Raw genomic sequence first — 19,538 nt, 5'->3', positions numbered from 1 at the left:
TGATTTTAAAAATCATTGAATATAGTGTTTTAAAACTTCTATGAGTATAACAACAAGTTAATTTCATTTTTAAAAAAATATTCCGATATTTTGAAACTCTGAATTATCTTGAAAAGTGTGTAGATTACGTATAAAATTTTAAAGATGAACGCATCAATACGTTTACATGAATAGTGAGTTTTGTGAAAACGCGGCTTAAGTTTCGTTATTTTAGTGAATGCTTATTTTGTCGCACACATTGTATGAATATTTTTAAAATTAACGTAAATTAGAGGAGCAATTTTAAAGCATTCTGCACAAATAGACATATGGGACATCTTTGCGGGTATATTTCATATGGGACAGAAATGACTTGGTATTTTTTTTTCATATTTGTTGAGAACAAAGTTATGAAAGTTTTTTTGTCTAAATTGAAGAACTAACTGTATTTGAACGATTTTTGAGATAAACTGAAAAATGACGAAAATGCATATGGGACAGTCTTGCGAATAGCGGCAGTTGAGCACTCGTCGATTTAGGTTCTAGTCGATTTGTGAATATTCAGGGACTTCTTCAAGTGTCATCACAACTCAGAATGCATAGGCATTAAAATTATGTTTGGTTTATTCATGTTTGCAGATGTTATAACAATATTACAGCTACAAAAATAATCAAAGATTATGTAGAAATCGATTAGAGCCAGTTTTGAAACGTTTGGGAGGACAGAATAATAACATAATATCATTAATTCCACAATAATCACGAATAAGAGGTCTACCGAGAGGTTATTTGTTTGCCGTTTCATTTTCCGCATCATTTAACATTAACGAGATAATAAGTTATATTCTAACTAATTGGTAAGAGCAGAGCAGAAGGGAAAACTTGAAATATATGAACTAGTGGAAAACTAAGTCAAAATTGTTGGATACCGAGCGGCGATGGTAAATTGAAAACTTTTTAATATTTGTTTTTTTTTTCTTCTGTTTTTAAAGGCAAAGCGCCTTTCGATGCCTTCCAATACTTGTAAGGCATTGTGTATGTAGTTTGTTACTCGAATGTGTAAAGCCATTTTAATGTTAAAATTGAAAGTTCGACATAACTTCCTTTACAAAAATTGCTTTTCTACCGGATTTAATAAACGATGACAATTTTGGCTGGAATATAATTGTTTCGAAGAAATCATCCAGCGCTTTGTGGTTCCAATGAGTTTCTTTGAGGAAATATTTTCTGCCGAACTGACTGATTCCTCGAAACAATAGCATGGTTGCAGTGGCTTCAATATTTCTGTGAGTGTAGGTACTTTTTTTTCGTGGATGTGACTTTCATGCTCACACTCACACAGACACATGCAATATAAGTAAGACGATAAAGATTCCGTTGTTGTAATTTTTTTTTTGTTATTTCCGGCGGGTGGCACAAAGTTTGAATCTACTACGCTTATCAAACATCGTAACGATTCGTACTAGACATAAATTTTACATGTTTTTAGCATGCTATTAACTGCGTGATGTAGGTAATTGTTATACAATAATTGTGATGTTTCGTTTTTTTTCTCTTCTTTTAAGTTTTTGTGTGTGTTTTTTCTCCGTCTCCTTTCCTGTGAAAGGTTGGGGCCAGGTGAATCCCGTTTATCGTCGGTGGCGTCCGAGATAGGCCTTGCAGTGGGGACAAGTGTGATGAACATCCATGCACTCGTCAATGCAACACGGAATGAGACAGCATCCAAGCCAGCATCTAAAAAGATAAAAGCATATGTTTATTTCAGGATTGCAGGTGATTTAGTTTTCTTATATTCAGTAAATATATGTTATTTAAAACGTTCGTCGCCATGGGACCCATATTCGGGTGACGGGTGTATTTCCTGGGAGGACCCGTCACATCAAAAAACGGGTGACGCTCTCTTACTCAAGTTAGTCGCTCAGTTTCGCCATACGTTTTAAATCTTCAAGTTCTCTCTTTTTACTAAAACACTCCGAGAATTTCTTGGGCCTGGCTGTAAAACAATCAAAATGAGCGTGGTGACGAACGTGTTACGTACATATGTTCAAATATCTGATAAGGTTAATGGGCTTATTAAGAAAAACAATCGGAAAGAGCAATAGGGTGGGGTAGAAAACATATCTACATGTGGTTATTAAAAGTTGCTTTGTCTTATCCCTAGGCTGCAGATACCGATCTTCCATCTTTGATTACATTTCGGTATCGATTTTTGAATACGGCGAATGCGTCAACTGTAAACAAAGCCAGATAATCACATAAAAGTGTTAAACTCTTTATTTTACATCCGAAAATATGATCTTCTTTTAATTTTTCTGATTTTAGTGAAGTTGAATTTATTTTTTTAAATAAGGCGAATAGCTTTTTTAAGAGTGTGTTATCCCACAGTTCATTCGCCCATTTCATCCCCGAGGGCGAAAAGTAAATTTCGTTTGTTTACTTCTATCAAGGTTTTTTCCCCTCAAAATTTCGTCGCGAACAAAAAGGCCAATAGTTATTTCGAGATGGAAAAAGGGCATTGAAGGTTTCGAAATTTGTTTTCCAGGAATAGGAGATGCACAAATCAGTATTTATAAGATCCTTGAATGTGCTTAAAATGATCATTTAGACCCACTTTCAAGCCAAAATTTGCTTGAATATTGCTTTTTAAATGAGTGATCCAAAAAGCGAACAGTGGTAGTGGTAGAAAAGTGGTAGAAATTTTGACACTCTTAGCACGGTAAAATTTTCAAAATATGCTACAAGTGTCAAAATTTCTACCACTTTTTTCCAACATGAATGAACTTGCTCTAAGAGCAAGTTCACTGGTGTTGGGAAAAGTGGTAGAAATTTTGACACTTCTAGCACATTTTGAAAATATCACCATGCAAAAATGTATTCAAGATCTTTGGGCGAGTTATCTTTTTACAGCACTGTTTCTGTTTCAGCCGTATGTGATGGAAATATGGCTATTTTTGTATCACAGCATGCGAAAATACAATACCGTGAACGGCCCTAATTCTGCGCAGTTAAGGATTTTTCAAATGTTTTAAGTTATAAAAAATTTACCTTTCAATGAATTTCCTCAAAATTTCGTGTACAGTTGGGCTAACTAACAAACTTAACGGCAAAAATAATGAGAGCTCAATTTTGGAGCAAAAATGTGGATAATTTACAACATTTGGAAAAAAATGCAAGTGGCCCTTATTCTGCGCACTATTTTCTATTTGTTCCTAATTCCACAGAGAACAGAGTTCGAGCTGGAGCTCAACACGTGTGTTTGAATACCAACCTAAGTTTCAAACCAAATGCGTAAGTGGACTAACATACATAAGATGTCGCTACCGGTACACCTATTTTTGTTTTCATTTTTTCGACACGCTTAGAAATTAATACTCATCGCTTATCTCAAAGAAGGCCAGTGCAATGTATGACAGTAACACAAATTTCGGTGTAATAAATTTTAAAACATCATGATTTTAAAAAAAATGCAAATCATATTTCAATCACAATTGAACGCTGTCATATGCCCCATATTGTTCAAACAATTTTGGCGCTGAATTGAAAGTTGAATTCCAAGTGTTATAGTATGTGTTGGGATTTTACTATCAGTTAACAGTTTTCTAGAACAGAAAATGTGAACATAAATGTTATAATTGTAAACTATGACTCGATATTCTGGTTGATGTTACCTGAGATCGATATATGAGGACTTGTAACTCAGGGTTAGTGATCAGTAGAATTGATTTAATTTATTTATAAACATGAGTTACAAGATACCATCAACCGGAATACCGACCCATAATTAACAATTTATGTTCACATTCTCTGTTATAGAAAACTATTTAATGACAGACATACTTTAAAACTAGGAATTCATCTTTCAATTCAGCGCCAATATTGATTGAATAATATGGGGCATATGCTGGGACATATGACAGCGATTAAAGGATGATTGAAATATGATTTGCATTTTTTTTTTAAATCAAGATGTTCTTAAAATTTATCACACAAAAAGTTGTGTTACTCTCATACATTGCAATGGCCTCATTTGAGATACGCTATGAGTATTAATTTCTAAGCGTGTCGAAAAAATGGAAAAATATGTGTACTGGTAGCGACATCTTATGGATGTTAGTCCACTTACGAATTTGGTTTGAAACTTAGGTGGGTATTCTCACACACGATTTCAACAAATTTTTGTTCGGGGCCCGATGTCTGTTCTCTGTGCTAATTCTGCGCATATGTCCCATATTCTGCGCACCCAAATAAAACCAATATACCATATCGTACTGGTAAAACAAACATTTAATTTAATTCAAATGTATTAAAAAGTATGTTTTACACTTAGTAAATTATTGCAAATTATGAAAAAGGACCAATTCATGCCTTGGATCTTTGAAGCTTATGTGACACTTTCTTTCACTATTTCTTACACTTGCTTATGTTACTTGCAGATGCTTTTTTCCTGCAGCTCGCTTACCAAATCTTTGTTGACCGATCATGTTCTTCGCTAGATCTGGTCAAATTAACTTGTTTCGTTGGTGTGTAGTGCAGACTATTCCGACATATAGAAGCAGTTCCGGCGGGCCACAAAATCGCCCCAGCTGGGGGAAACTATGCGCTGCTTCATTTGGCTTACTATCAGTCAGTATCAGTTAGTTAACGAGTGCGAGTGAGCGGGTGAACCGAGAGAAGCTTCGCGTAGTTCCCCCAGCTGGGGCGATTTTGTGGCCCGCCGGAACTAGTTCTGTACGTCGGAACAGTTTGTACAGTTGGGACTGAACGATAAACACGCGAACATGATAGAAAACGCAAATCAAGATTTTCGTTTTTTTTGTCAACAAAATATATAGATTCGAAGGGATTCTTAAGAAACTGTTAACAACTTTACGAATACCCAATAAAACTTATTAGAAAACTGTAATTAAAAGTTTCCTAACTCGCTGAATTCAATTCCTTGCAGCTTTAACCTCAGTTCTCTTCGGTGCTTTTCACTCTGCGCATTAGGAACATAAGTAAACAAATGGTGTCAAATTCTGCGCATTGGTAAAGTCATTGTTGTGATTTGAAAAACCACTATTCTCTCAATTTTTTTAGCAGTCATATTCAGAATGATTTTATCTTCCACGTAAAGCCATTTCCAATGAGAAAATTCTGTTTAACATTGTTTAATTTGATCTTTTTGTTTTCCTAACACTTAAGCTGTACTGCTAACGGCGGCCATTTTTCAACGTTTGCTTCCTACATTTATTTTGATTTTTCCCATTTCTCGCGAACCATTCATCAGATTTCAAAATAATTGGAAGCTTTTTAAAGATAAACAGTAACTGAAGAGACTCAACTTGTTTCATGAATATTTTGTTCATCACATCTTGAAATATTTCTGTTTGAATATGAAAATGCGCAGAGTTTGAGACTGCGCAGAATTAAGGCCGGTCACGGTACGTGTTGTAAAAACTCTTGAAGGCCACAGATCTTGAAAATGTTTTTGCATGGAAAAATTTTCAAAATGTCAAAATTTCTACCAATTTTTTCCCAACACCAGTGAACTTGCTCTAAGCCTGTATTATTTTACGTTCTCTAATGACACATTTAACGCGCTTGTACTTCTCAAAATTGATTTTTATCTGTTCGCGTATCGAAAAATCTCAAAATTGTCTATAATTTTGATAATTCAAATCACACAACACCCACGAAAAAAAAAGAAAAAAGTTTTTTTACACATGTTTTAGATGATTTTGAAAATCAATTTTTTCTTGGAAAAAGTGGTTATTTACACAACTTTTACAAAATCATTAATTTAAATATATGGATGAGTTTTTTGTTGGAAAGATTTTTAGTATGTTTTGAAGCCAAAAACCACGGCTTCATTTTGTAGAAAAAAGATTTTTTTTATGTCCAATGTAGTTGGTTTGAAAAGCGAACAAAAACAGTCGCAAATGAATGAATTCACGTCACAAAAAAGGGAACTTTTTAATTTTACGAGAAAACACTGAAATTTTTTGAAATAAAAAAATGGGATCTTCTGTAAAAATGATAAGACAATTCTAAAACTCTAAAATTTATAGAAAACGGTTGGAATCTAGCTGAGGTACAACAGCGCGAATGAGTGAATTCACGTCACAAAATTTGATTTTTTGTTAAATTTTATATGAAAATATGTTCTGAATGCTTTTTTACCCTCCAAATGGTAGGATTTTTACAAATCGAGCATAATTTAGTTGATTATTTTAAAAAGTACATTATTTTCAAATAAACATACAAAAATATTTAAAAAAAATTAAATTTTTTTTTTGGTGAATTTTTAAATGAAGACAGTAGTAAATTTAACATATGATCCCTCAATATGTTGCTATTCAAGTGCCAATCAAAATAAGGAAAAAGTTAGGTGCAGATACAGAAAATTTATGATTGTAAAAGCCGGAACAACAGAATATCGTTTTTGAAAGTGTACATTAAATTTGAAGACTCCAAAGAATGGTTCAGTATTACCACAGGCATAACTTTATATTCGTGAAGTGAATTCAGTCAACTACCCGTTCTGTTTGAACTGAGTGAATTCACGTCACAACTTCAAATAAGCATAACTTCGTTCGTTGTTGTTCAATCGAAAAGTTCCATACATCAAATTGTGGGTAATTGTTTTATTTACAACTCATTCCAAGACACCGATATTCTATTTCCGCATAGAGAACAGGAAATCATAGATGTATGTACTTAAGTCCGAAATGGTTAATTCTAGCGTGAATTCACGTCTCAGAAGTAATTAATCACAACAAAATCAATTTAAATTTTAAAATGACCAAATTATATTCATTTTGAACTATTACGCAATGTCGTCGTTGTCAAGCTTTTTGTCACGGCACTAAAAATTGTAGAATGAATGCCAGATGCATGCTTTGCGGCTCATTCGATCATGAAAAATCTAAATGCCTTTATGGTGGTGATAAACCAAAAACAGAATTTTTCAAGTGTGCAAATTGCGCAGGTAATCATTCCTCGAATTCGCTAGACTGTCCCATCAGGGCAAAAATTATTGCTTCTAGGAAAAATCCTAAAGTTTCCAGAAAAGTTTCTTCTCCTCCTTCCTCTTTTTCGTCTTCACACGTCGGGCCGGCAAACAACCTGCCTGTTCGCAGCCAGCCTCGGTCTACATTGGAATCACGGCTGGGTAATACCCGAAGAAATTTTAATGTTACCTGTGCTGATTCTGCGCCACAGACTCGTTGTTTATCGTTCTCAGAGGTGGTTGAAAATGGGTTTCCCTCTTCAGGTTTAACTAATAAAAATGGGAAAAAACCAAGTCTCAACGTTCATGCGAAGGCTTGGGAAAATCCCCGAAATTCAAATACTTGTTCTTCTCCTTCATTTTCTGATCCTAACAATTTTGTTGATTTGGGTGAGATTACTGAGGAAAAATTAAAATTTTTGCATCAAAATTTAATGGAAATGATGCAACTTATGTTGAAAGCAAATTCAATGTTTGAAGCTTTCCAAACTTCTTTTAATTATGCTAACAAAATTATTATGACTTTACGATTCCCTCATGGATCCAAATAGATGTTTAAATATTATGAATTGGAACGCTAGATCTTTGCTGGCTAACCAAGACGAGTTCTTTTTATTTTTGAAAACTCAAAACATACATATTGCTGCCATCACTGAAACTTTTTTAAAGCCAGACATTAACTTGAAAAGCAATGCTTTCTTTAAAATTTTGCGAAATGATCGACTTGATCGACAAGGTGGGGGTGTAGCTATTGTCATCAATAGTCGTCTCAAATTTAGACTTCTTCCTTCTTTCAATACAAAAGTCTTAGAAACAATTGGAATTGAATTAGAAACTTCTATGGGGAAAATTATAATTATTGCCGCATATTTGCCTTATCAATGCAGCGGTGAACAGAAAAATTTTTAGAAGGGAGATTTACAAAAACTCACCAGAAATAAATCTAAATTTTTTGTTATTGGTGACTTTAATGCAAAACACCGATCTTGGAATAATATTTCATCAAATTCAAATGGGAATATTTTGTTTAATGACTGCTCTGCGGGTTATTATACCGTTGAATATCCTAATGGGCATACTTGTTTCTCTTCGATTAGAAATCCTTCCACAATTGATTTGGTTCTAACGGATTTAGGCGAGCATTGTAGTCAATTAGTTACTCATGCGGACCTCGATTCAGACCACCTTCCAGTAACATTTTCTTTATCCCAAAGTCCCATTGAAAACCCTTTAAAATCAACTTTTAATTTTCAAAAGGCTAACTGGGAGCGATATATGAATTTTATTGAACGTAATTTAGATGTAAACGTTCCATTGAATTCAATAGAAGATATTGATTTGGCTGTAGAAAATTTGACAACTTCAATAGTCAATGCTAAAGCCGCTTCAATACCCAAAGTTAAACATAAATTTAATCAACCTTTAATTGATGATGATCTTCAGTTTTTGATACGACTGAAAAACATTCGTCGACGCCAATTTCAACGAACTAGGGATCCTTATTTGAAATTAATTTATTGCGACCTTCAAAAAGAGATCAAACGTCGTTTAAATTTCATTCGTAATGAAAATTTTGCTAAAGCAGTAGAGGACATAAAACCCTACTCAAAGCCATTTTGGAAATTAACTAAAATTCTAAAAAAGCCGCAGAAGCCAATTCCTACTTTGAAAGATGGGGATAAACTTCTTTTAACTAATTCAGAAAAAGCTCAAAAATTAGCCCAACAATTTGAGTCTGCTCATGATTTTAATTTAAACGTTGTAAGTCCAATTGATGCTCAAATTTCCCTAGAATTAGATGATATTCTTTCTAAGCAAATTGTGTTTGAAAGTTCTTGTGAGACAAATATTGATGAACTTAAATTGATTTTCAAAAACTTTAAAAATATGAAAGCCCCGGGGGAAGATGGGATTTTCTATATTCTTATTAAAAAGTTGCCTGAAAGCACTTTAAATTTTTTAGTTAAAATCTTCAATAAATGTTTTCACTTGGCTTATTTTCCCAATAAATGGAAAAATGCCAAAGTAACTCCAATTTTGAAACCTGGAAAAAGTGCTTCAGAGCCTTCAAGTTATCGACCAATTAGTTTGCTTCCTTCTTTAAGTAAACTATTTGAGAGAGTTATTTTGAATAGAATGATGATTCACATTAATCAGAATTCTATTTTCCCTGATGAACAATTTGGTTTTCGTCATGGACATTCTACTACACATCAACTTTTGAGTGTAACTAATATGATTAACGCTAGCAAATCTGAAGGTTATTCAACTGGTGTTGCTCTTCTTGATATTGAAAAAGCTTTTGACAGTGTTTGGCACAAAGGTTTAGTAGCTAAATTAGCTCGATTTGATTTTCCTGTATATCTCACCAAAATTATACAAAATTATTTGACTAGCCGAACCTTACAAGTAAGCTATCAAAATTCATGCTCTGAAAGGACACCCATTAGAGCTGGGGTCCCTCAGGGTAGTATACTTGGGCCAATCTTATACAATATTTTTACTTCTGATCTTCCTGATGTACCAGAAGGAAAAGGTAGAAGATTATTTGCTGATGATACTTTGCTTTCAGCCAAAGGTCGAAATTTACGGGTGGTACGCAGTAGATTGCAACAAAATTTAAACTCCTTTTTGAATTACTTGAAAATGTGGAAAATTTCTCCTAACGCTTCCAAAACTCAACTTATTTTATTTCCCCATAAGCCAAGAGCTCAATTTTTAAAACCTAATGAAAATCATTCCATAACTTTTAATGGGGTTTCATTAGAATGGTCTGATCACGTGAAGTACTTGGGACTTACACTTGATCGGAATCTTACTTTTAAAAATCACATTGAAGATATTCAATCTAAGTGTAATAAATATACTAAATCTCTTTATTCTCTCATCAACAGGAAATCCCGGCTGTGCCTGAGAAATAAGATGCTTATTTATAAGCAAGTTTTCCGACCAGCGATAATGTATGCAGTTCCGATTTGGTCTAGCTGCTGCGCAACGAGGAAGAAAGCCATCCAGAGGATTCAGAACAAGGTTCTGAAAATGATTTTGCGGCTTCCACCTTGGCACAGCACCGAAGATCTTCATCGGATTGCGGGCATTGAATCGATCGAAGAGATGGCCAACAAAATCATCTCCAACTTCAGAGGCAAATCGATGCAGTCTTCCATCGCAGAGATTCGTTCTCTTTATAACTAGTTTAATTTTAGGATAGTGTTTAGTTTTAAGTTTAAAATATTTTTGCCATCACAGGATGTTCTCCTACATTAAATACTTAATTGCGCTAAGCAAATTTAATTCTTACAAAAAAAAATTTTAATATCTAGTTAACTATAGGGCTCTGAACAGTTCATTATTGAGCCTAATTTAATGAAAAAATGTAATATAAATGTAACGATGAATTGATACAAATAAAGACATATTTAAAAAAAAAAAAATATATTCATTTTGAAAGAAATTCAATTTGCGACCGTTTGCCACAATTTTTTTCATTTTCAAGTAAATTGGTTGACTTCTAGAATGCATAACAGTGCAGAAAAGTCCGGAAAAGCGATTTCACGTCACGGTGGAATGTGTCTATTGTGCAGTATTCTTGGGAACAAATGGATTCTTAAAAATTAATTGTTTCTTTTAGTTAAGAAAGTGTATTTCTCGCGTTAGCTTTCATGACTTCGTGTGAAACAAAATGTGAAAAAGAGTTTTATTCCGAAAAAATACAAAAACTGACATTAACTAGTCGCAACTTTATTCCATTTAGATTATTTGTAGCCTGGACTAGTGAACTCGCATATAAGAGAAGCGACATATGATCCCTAATCATCAATAAATTTTCAGGTCACATCGCTGGAAGCTTGGATAGAAAAATCCTCAGCACTGTTATCGTAAATTCATATGACGAGCTTACAATTTATTTACTTCAACTATAAAAGTCATCACAATACTCTCTTTAGTTAAGTTTTCGATTAGTAAGCTTAAAGCTGCAGGACAAAAGTTCGGATCGATTGGAATCGATTTGGATAGTTCTTGTGCATTTTTTGGAATTTTGTGTTTTAAACGTCGCTTCTCTTACATGTAGGATCACTAGCCTGGACATCATATTCTACATGTGAAAAACAAGTTTTGAAGGTGTTTTGATAACTTTTGCAGCATTTTTTTTTGTGAATTCTTAAAATAAATTTCGCGTAAGCTTTATTACGACGACTTTATTATGAAACGACGAAATTGAAGCTCATGTGAGATTTATAATTTTAAGAACAGTCTATACTTCAAATAACCTTTTCTGTTTTAATGTATTAATTATAGTTTAGAGATGACTATTTACAATTCCCACTTACTGCCGTGGTATGCCGATAAGAAGTATATGCCATTTTTAGTTTTCGCCAATAATAGCGTTTTTCTCTTTTTCCTTATTTTCCACTTCTCTGGGACTTTATGTGAAATGTGATACTGTACACATATTTCATGTAAAGCCCCTGAGAAGTGGAAAATTGGGAAAACGAGAAAAACCCTCTCATTGGTGGAAACTAAAAATGGCATATATCTACTTGACTTCGGTATAACACAACAGCCTAGTCCAGTTGTAGGCAACCTTTTGAGTCGGAAAAGCCAAAAACTTCAAATTTTCAAAATTTCAGAGTTTTGAAGAGCCACATTGATGCTATATTGTATTTGTTTTTTGTAAAAAAAAAATATCAAAATATACGAATGCTCAATGAACATTAGTTTTACGAAAATAACTTTAAACCCATTGGAGTTTATTTTTTCTCTAACTCTTGGGTTTTTTTTTAAATCTCTTTCTGATTACCATCAAATACATGGATTTTCTTCTGGATCGTCAACTCTTTTTACATGGTTTGATTTTAAAAAGTTGGCAAATATCGAGTCTAGAAAGTTTTAAATCCATATAAGCTTAAATGAATTCATTTCATGTTGTTCAAGTAGAAAATTTGAGCATATTTACAAATGCAGAATATTTATAATTTTTTTGGCAAAGATTTTTTTTTTAATTTTACTTAAATTATGACGCTTTTAAAATATTATTTAAATTTTGCTAATTTTTAAAAATCCAGAATTTCGAAGTTAAACTTAACTTAAATTTATGTAGTCGAAATTTTAAATCTTTCAAAATTATGATACTATCAATTGGTAGACAATATTCATGACATCAAGCGAACGTGTTCTCAGAATTTTAAGCTACTGGGAAATTAAAAAATCTCTTTTTATGTGGAATGTGGTTCTTCAGTATTGCCGGTCAAATGAATGAAAAATGAAATTCATTACATTGTATGTTATTCATCAATGCTTGCTAAAGCTGCTGCTGTTTGAACACTTTAAATTTGTTATAAAAAATATTATTTTTAACATAAGTACATTGTTACTGGGAAAATTAGTTCAAGGATACTTTTGTAGTCCCAAAAAAAAATTAATAAAAATTAGCTGACCCGATAAACTGTTATCATTAACTTAATAAATCGTTAGAAATTGTTCGTGAATGAATTTTTATGAAATCACCATAAAATTGTTTCAGTTGTGTCCCATTTCAAGCAGTTCTCAAACTTAAATTTGGAGTTCTGAATTCTCAGTTTTGGAATTTTGAATTTGAATTAAATGTATCTATTCACTGTTTTTATCCATTTTTTTTTTATTGAGTAGACTTCCCAGAATTTTTCTAAACGTATCTAGCAGGCCCGTGTGAAGGGCCCGTCCATGGGGGGGGGGGGGGGGGGGGGTGGATTGTTTCCAAAATTCAAATTTAGCCAACAATAATAACAATACCAAAAATATACAATAAATAAGGAAATTGATTTCTTAACAATTTCCCTTCTTATATTTATAACAGAAACTTAAAAAAAAAACAATACATTTATTGATTAAATAAATCAAAGTTTTCAAAACAAATCCGAATGAATGTTTCTAATCGATACTATTTCCGGTAAGTCATTGATAAATATCAAAATGATATTCCAAATTCTAAACAAGAAATTTGCTTGAAAATTAGCAACACAATTAGCAGTCAAGTTTTCGAATTTGAAATCAATATTTCCGGAATACCAGAAAAAGAATGAAAATCAAAATTGCGAATAAAACTTCGGACACCAGATTAAAAAAAACAGAACTAACAAACAAATGCCAGATCAGGTTAATAATTAACCATTATTAAAATTACTTGAAAAATGTTATTTACCGTTATTTACAATAAATTTTATTTTACATTTTTTTCTTCATTTTCTCTGTAATGATTGATTGAATAATTCCACTGCAGTATCTTGAATTTGAAAAAAAATTAGTCAAGATTTGAAATGTAGATTCTCGATTAGGAAAACCCCTTTTCAAACTAAGCAGAATTTATCCAATAGTTCATAACTGAATTTGTCTGGAAAAAGAAGAAAATATTAAATTTCATTACAAGACTGCCAGTGATCAAAGTGAAAGATACAACCCTTCTCTATGTGAAAATTCTTCCAGTTATTAAAATAAAAAGTTAAAAAAGTTTTGAAGTTCAAAACAATAACCAATTACAGATTAGGATATGATCAATAAAAAAATGATGAAATAAACATAAAAATCCCAAGTTTTTTTGTAAAGAGCACAAAGTTTATACAAATTAAGTTAACATTGAGCTTTAAAATTCAACTTTCAAGTTGCTATTTTATATAATTTCCGAACTTTCTAATGATAAATTAAAAATCATGACCAGTTAAAAATTATTTAATATAATGAAATTGAAAGAAATAAGATTTATAAATTTATAAGTTGATGAATTTTCAATCGAAGGTTTTAAAGTTTAAAATTTCAAGCTAGAGAATTTTTTTGTCGGTTTCAATTGGAATAAATATTGGGTCCTGAATTTTCTCTGACAAATTGCCACAAATTACCACAAATTCAATCATTGGCTGCACAATTTGTGTGATCATTGACGAATTTTCTCCCTTCATTTCAGTTCCCCGAAGGAAACTACAGTTTTCTTATTTAAAATATAGTTTCACAGGCTTCAAGGAAATTATGTTTTCAGAACACAAAAATTTAGAATAAAAAAAACAAAAACAAACTTATAAAAAATATTTCATTAAGTTCAAATAGTTTTACTTAAAAATTCAGTAAATTTATTTGAAAATTTAAACAAAATATGAAGACTAAAATAAAAAGTTTTTCAATATTTAAGAAGATTTTTTTGTAAAAAAAAACAAGTCTAACAATTAAAAAAACTTATTGATACAATTTAATTGATAACTCAAAGGAAAAGCATTTTGGTGCCTATGATTGAATGATTGATTTGATAGATTTAAGCGCGCTGAACTCGTGTTGATTGTCAAATTTTGTCTACCATTTTTCATTTTGGTGATATGAAGTTTAAAAGCTTTAAAAAGTATCAATTTCAGGTGAAGTCAATCTTTGATAACTGATGAACGTTAAAGAAAAATCTGATTTTAAATTTGTTCATTATTTATTTAATAAAATTAATTAATAGTTTTTTAAACATTGAGATGCATAATCTTAAAAAGTTAAATTCTACAGTTTTCAAAAATTTGGAAAGATATTCCTGACACTACTTAATAAAACTTAGAAAAAAATTGAATTCTTTTAAAAAAATTTGTTCAAATCTGCAAAATGATTAGTTTTTCGCTTTAAAAGTATCTGAAACTCAATTTGATTTAAAACTTTATTCATCACTTTTGGATGTGATGTTGAGCATTTAAAAGAACAAGGAACACAAAACAAAATTGAGACTGAAATTGGTTTCTTGAAGAATATTTAATATCAGCACGATGTTTTGTGAACCAAAATTTTAAGTAATAAAGTAGAGGATATTAGGATTTAGATTTTGTTCTGCTGATTCTGATGACTATCATGGGTTATTATCCATGTTTTCCAACTTGTAAATGTATAAAATAAGGATTCGATTAATTAATTTTAATGTTAAAATGGTTCGCTTCAAACTTTGAATTTGTTTCGTTACACTTCTGCATAAAAACCCATGCTAAAGACGAGGTAGAGTTTTAATGTCAAGTTTAGGGTTTTATTATAAAATGTTGATTCAATTGGAAATCGAAATTTACAATTAAAAATTCGTTTAAATTCGTCAACGCTATGTGAGTAATTTCGTAAACTGAAACGTCTCAGGTCTAGGGTGAAATTAAACAAACTTCCGCCGGTGCAAGAAAATTTTTTGAATTTCACACTTATTAAAGACCTTTTAAGTTCAAGTAATTTCCTTTAACTACGTTGAAAATTTTACTTGGAAAAAATCTCCATGGGGGGGTTAAACTTAACTAGTTAACAGCGTTTTTGAACTAAGTAAACTGTATCCGAAAATGAAATTCAAAAAAATCCTGGTAGAAGAGATTTTAATTAATGCTCCGAATATAACATTTTGGAAAAATAAAAAAGTACTTGAACTTAAATTCAAATATCTCGGATTGCATAATATTAATTTGAAATCTCTTTTTTGCATATTAAAAGTGAACAAATTTGCTATGGATCACTTGAACTTCATTTTTACCTATGATCAAGAGTATTATTGATATCAGTGACTGCAGAATAGAAAAAATTATAAAAACACATTTTTTGAGAAAAAATATTGTTTAAGCGAAAGTTTTAGACTTGATGGTAACATTTTAAAAATCAGATTTTCTATTGGCCTCAAATGTCAATGAAAAATCATGAAATCTCATGTGGTTGAAGTGGATCAATGTTGAAGAAATGATTGCGAATGCTGAACATATAAAATTCGATGAGGGTTACGTTGTTTACTAGAAAAACAGAAGCTATCTAAGAACTTCTTTTTTGTAAATAATAAACTTTGATTTTCCTGTGTTTTGTTTGATTCATTCAAAAATATACACACGTTTAGAAAATAAATAATTTTATTTAAGTTTGGTTGTTTAAAAACAACAGCTACTCTTTGCATTTACAGTTAATAATAAAATAAATCTTGATCTCTAAGCTGATGCTTCAAAAACAGTAAAAAGCAAAAAAAAATTAGGCTTAAAAAATGCTATTTTGCCATTCAGCCTTTCCACTTGTTCTAACAGCGGATGCAATTTTATAATTCTCTTCTGGACATAAGAAAATGCGTGTTTCAGGTCACAAGACTCAATGAACGCTTTGATACGATTATATAAATATTTTATTCAAAAATATGTATAATATCAGCGCAGTAAACTAAAGAGCCGCATGCGGCTCGGGACCTGCCGATCTATGGCCTAGTCTATAAGAAATCTTGAAATTCAAAAACTCAAAAACTGCATCCTGTGAAATACCCAACCAGCTTCGCCGTATGTTATCTGAACGAACAGAACCAAATACAAAAAGCAAAGCAAGGCACATTTGCCCTACCCCCGAAACTTACCCAAAGAGAGCTATCAAGAAGCCGGAAACGTAAGCGATCAGGCCGGGCGAAGTGGTTGTCTGAGAGTTGATCTCGGCATGGCAGCTTGGGCAGATCATGTGCGTTGCCTGGGGTCCTAGCGGTACGACCGTGGTGATAATCGTTGGCCCGGTTTGCTGCTGCGTCTGAGGTACGTTCGGTGTGAATGGGCTGGCCGGCGGAACTCCTCCCACTGCCTGGGCATAGCTGGGCGGGGCCGAGGGCGCCAGGACGAAGCCGTAGGCCGGCGGGGCGTCTTTGCTCATGATGGTGGAATGAGAAACTAAAATGAGGGAAAACAGAGTTGTAAAAACGTCTTGCATTAGTAGGGGAGAGTGGGGTATCGTGGGCCATGGGGAAACGTGGGCCACTTTTAATATCTCAGATGTGTGTTGAGATAAAAATCTCAAACCAACTGTCATCGTCGTCGCTTTGCGTGAGCATATATTCCTATATGTTGTTGACTGAAATACGCATCATATGCTTCTTTTATTTATCAAGCTAAAAAAAGTTAGAAAAATTTACTCACATAATTTAAAAAACACCCGCTAATTTCATCGATGGGGAACCTAATGTGCATAACAAAAATATTCTCATACGCTTATGATCTTAGTTTTTACATGATCTTTCACATGGAAAAGGATTTTTTGATGAAACATCAATAAGTCACACAAACGCAACCAATTTGCAAATCATAGCTTGAGGGGAATCGTGGGCCACACATCTTGAATCACCTATATTTTTATGTTTTTACACACATTCAGAACTTATAGTACGTTTTTCCTATCTGTAAAGTTTTCTTATGCCAAATGAAGAGTTATGAAAAATATTTTGTCCATCCTATATAAGAAATTTTGCCAAAACGTTCGCGGGCCAAATTTTGGAATCTATGCGATCATACACAGCTCTCTTTTTTATTTCATCATCTGAAATTGCTTTAAAATAACGAAATGCATTAGGAAATCACAGTTTTGAGTCAACTAATAAACTTTGCATGTAATTTGGTCAATTTGGATTTGGTGGCCCACGATTCCCCACCATTTTTAATAATTCAAAAATATAGCTTTTTTCAAACAGTCAGAATTTGGGGAAAATAACTTATTGAAAATTAAAAAAATACCTTTTTTTTTTTTGTTTCGATTATAGTCGTTTTACCATCTTTATGGCATTCGCGACTTTATCAACGTTGCAGTTGGCGGATCGTTATTGAAAAACTATCCGGTACAACTGTGTTCGATGTTTACTCTTGGGCTCGAACTCGCGGACATCGGCTCAGGAGACAACAGACTTGCCAACTGAGCTATATCACAAGCCCCACAAAAAAATACCTTATGATACCTTGAAAATGTAGAAAACCGTACCATTTTTTATTTTCATTTTATCTTTTATAATAAAGAAGTTATGGAACAACGAAAAAAAGTGGCCCATGATTCCCCACTCTCCCATACTATATATTCTGGAGATAGAGTATAACGTTTCATTTGAACTTGATTTTTGATTTAAAAAAAAATTCTTGAAAAAAGATTCAAACTTTTTCCTGAATTTTTATTTTTTTTAATGTGTTTTTAACAGTGAAATTCGAAAGCTTATGTTTCACAAGATCACTTTTGACTTTGTATATTACTGACCAGAGTCAATCTACAACGAATAATAGTCCCACTTTCTTCTTTGGCTTTGATGACTAACACCCTAACATAACTATAGTAATACGTCAAAAACTTTTCTATGCTCGTTTAAGTAGAACGCGTCTCGGAAATCAAATTTAGAACCCTTTTCTTTCTTTCCTTTTCCCTACGAGAATGACGCCGCGTCAAGTGGCGTAGGAGTGGCCTTCAAATTTGACCTAACCAAACCACACAAACAAAATAAATACAACATATGCTTCAGGGTGGAAAATGCTGGCCACTTGATTCACGCCAAATTGAAGAGTGGTGGAAAAATAAACAGATTTTTTTTCGTTGATTCTTTGCATGTTCTGCGGATTAACCGCAGAATGTGATAACCCCGATTTTGTTGTGGTTCAATGATTTCCAAAATGGAAAACAATAACGAACGGCGGAAGCTGTGTAAATAAATTGCAATTTTTTTTTCTGCGGCTCTCATTAACTCGTTACAGACATTCCAATAGCCTACATTCGATTCGTGGTTTGGAGATCGATTGGTCCAGAAATAATTGAATTAACTGTATTCCGTTGGATCTTCATGCTGAAATTACATTTCTTGCTCAAACATCAATATAATTGAGTTTTACCTATAATGAAAAAAAAGGATGATGATTAAATGAATCTGATTTTTTGCCTCAAAGGCATTCAATCGATTACTAATTTATTATTTTTTAATGAAAAAGGTATTACTTTACACTTCTTTTAAATTTTCCTCTCTGAAATGTTTGCTTTTACGGTGAAAATAAGACAAAATCGCGTGCTTGTTACCTGAGGACAGCATACCGGAAACTGAAAACAAATTCCACCGACCTTACCAGGTGACATTCAAATCTCGATAATTATCAGTCTGTAGCCATTGGACAAAGGTTATAAAACTAGGCTCAATCCGAAAAAAATAACACAACAAAAAATCGATACTAAGCACACGTGCTTGTATGAGTCCTAGAGACAAATTAACTTGTGTGGCAATTATGGCCTTTGGTGTCTATTCTGTTTGCCTGCAACATATCAATCAATATGTATGAACGCCAGAGAAGTTTTTCATATGTTTGGATTTGTCACCGAGTAATAGAAGTAGTGTACCGAAAAGGAGATTTGGAGTGATAGATATTCAGGCGTATATTATTGACCCTAACAGCTTTGGAGGGTTAATAAACAACACTGTTAGAAGGAAATTTTTATTTTGAACTCTATATGATCCTTCTTTAATTTAAAAAATGAATAAGTGTATCAGGCAAAAAAATTGTATTAAAAACTCACAAAAGTGAACAATCTGTTAAGTTTTCAAATGGCTCTTATCAACTTGCCAATTATAATATAGATCCCTTTCGTGTTTTGAAATGCACTCAAAAACTTATTGTTGCCGAAATTGAATGGTTTTTTACATGACTCATTACAAAAAATAATCCATTGTTATTATAACGATGGCCATTTTTGGTTTTCATAATGAAGTGTGACTAAATAAAAACAGAGTTTGAAAAGAACCATTTTTTTAATTTAAATAATCGTTGATTTCATTACGAATGTTATGCTGATATGAAAT

General features: G+C 32.5%; 1 protein-coding gene across 1 annotated transcript in view; it reads right to left on the bottom strand.

Annotated features, from left to right (window-relative positions):
* Positions 1-579: 579 nt before the first annotated feature.
* LOC129754367 (LITAF domain-containing protein) overlaps positions 580-19,538 on the bottom strand; it is a 32,029-nt gene continuing 13,070 nt past the window's right edge. The window contains exons 2-3 of the mRNA XM_055750382.1: positions 16,314-16,614; positions 580-1,713 (exon numbers count right to left, since the gene is read on the bottom strand). Coding sequence (XP_055606357.1) covers positions 1,608-1,713; positions 16,314-16,597 — 390 coding nt within the window. The 5' untranslated portion in view covers positions 16,598-16,614 and the 3' untranslated portion in view covers positions 580-1,607. The remainder of the gene's footprint in view (positions 1,714-16,313; positions 16,615-19,538) is intronic.

This window comes from Uranotaenia lowii, chromosome 3, assembly GCF_029784155.1.
Source record: "Uranotaenia lowii strain MFRU-FL chromosome 3, ASM2978415v1, whole genome shotgun sequence".
NCBI lineage: Eukaryota > Metazoa > Arthropoda > Insecta > Diptera > Culicidae > Uranotaenia > Uranotaenia lowii.
The sequence above is the reverse complement of the archived record's forward strand: the minus strand, read 5'-3'. Positions and strand labels throughout refer to the sequence as shown.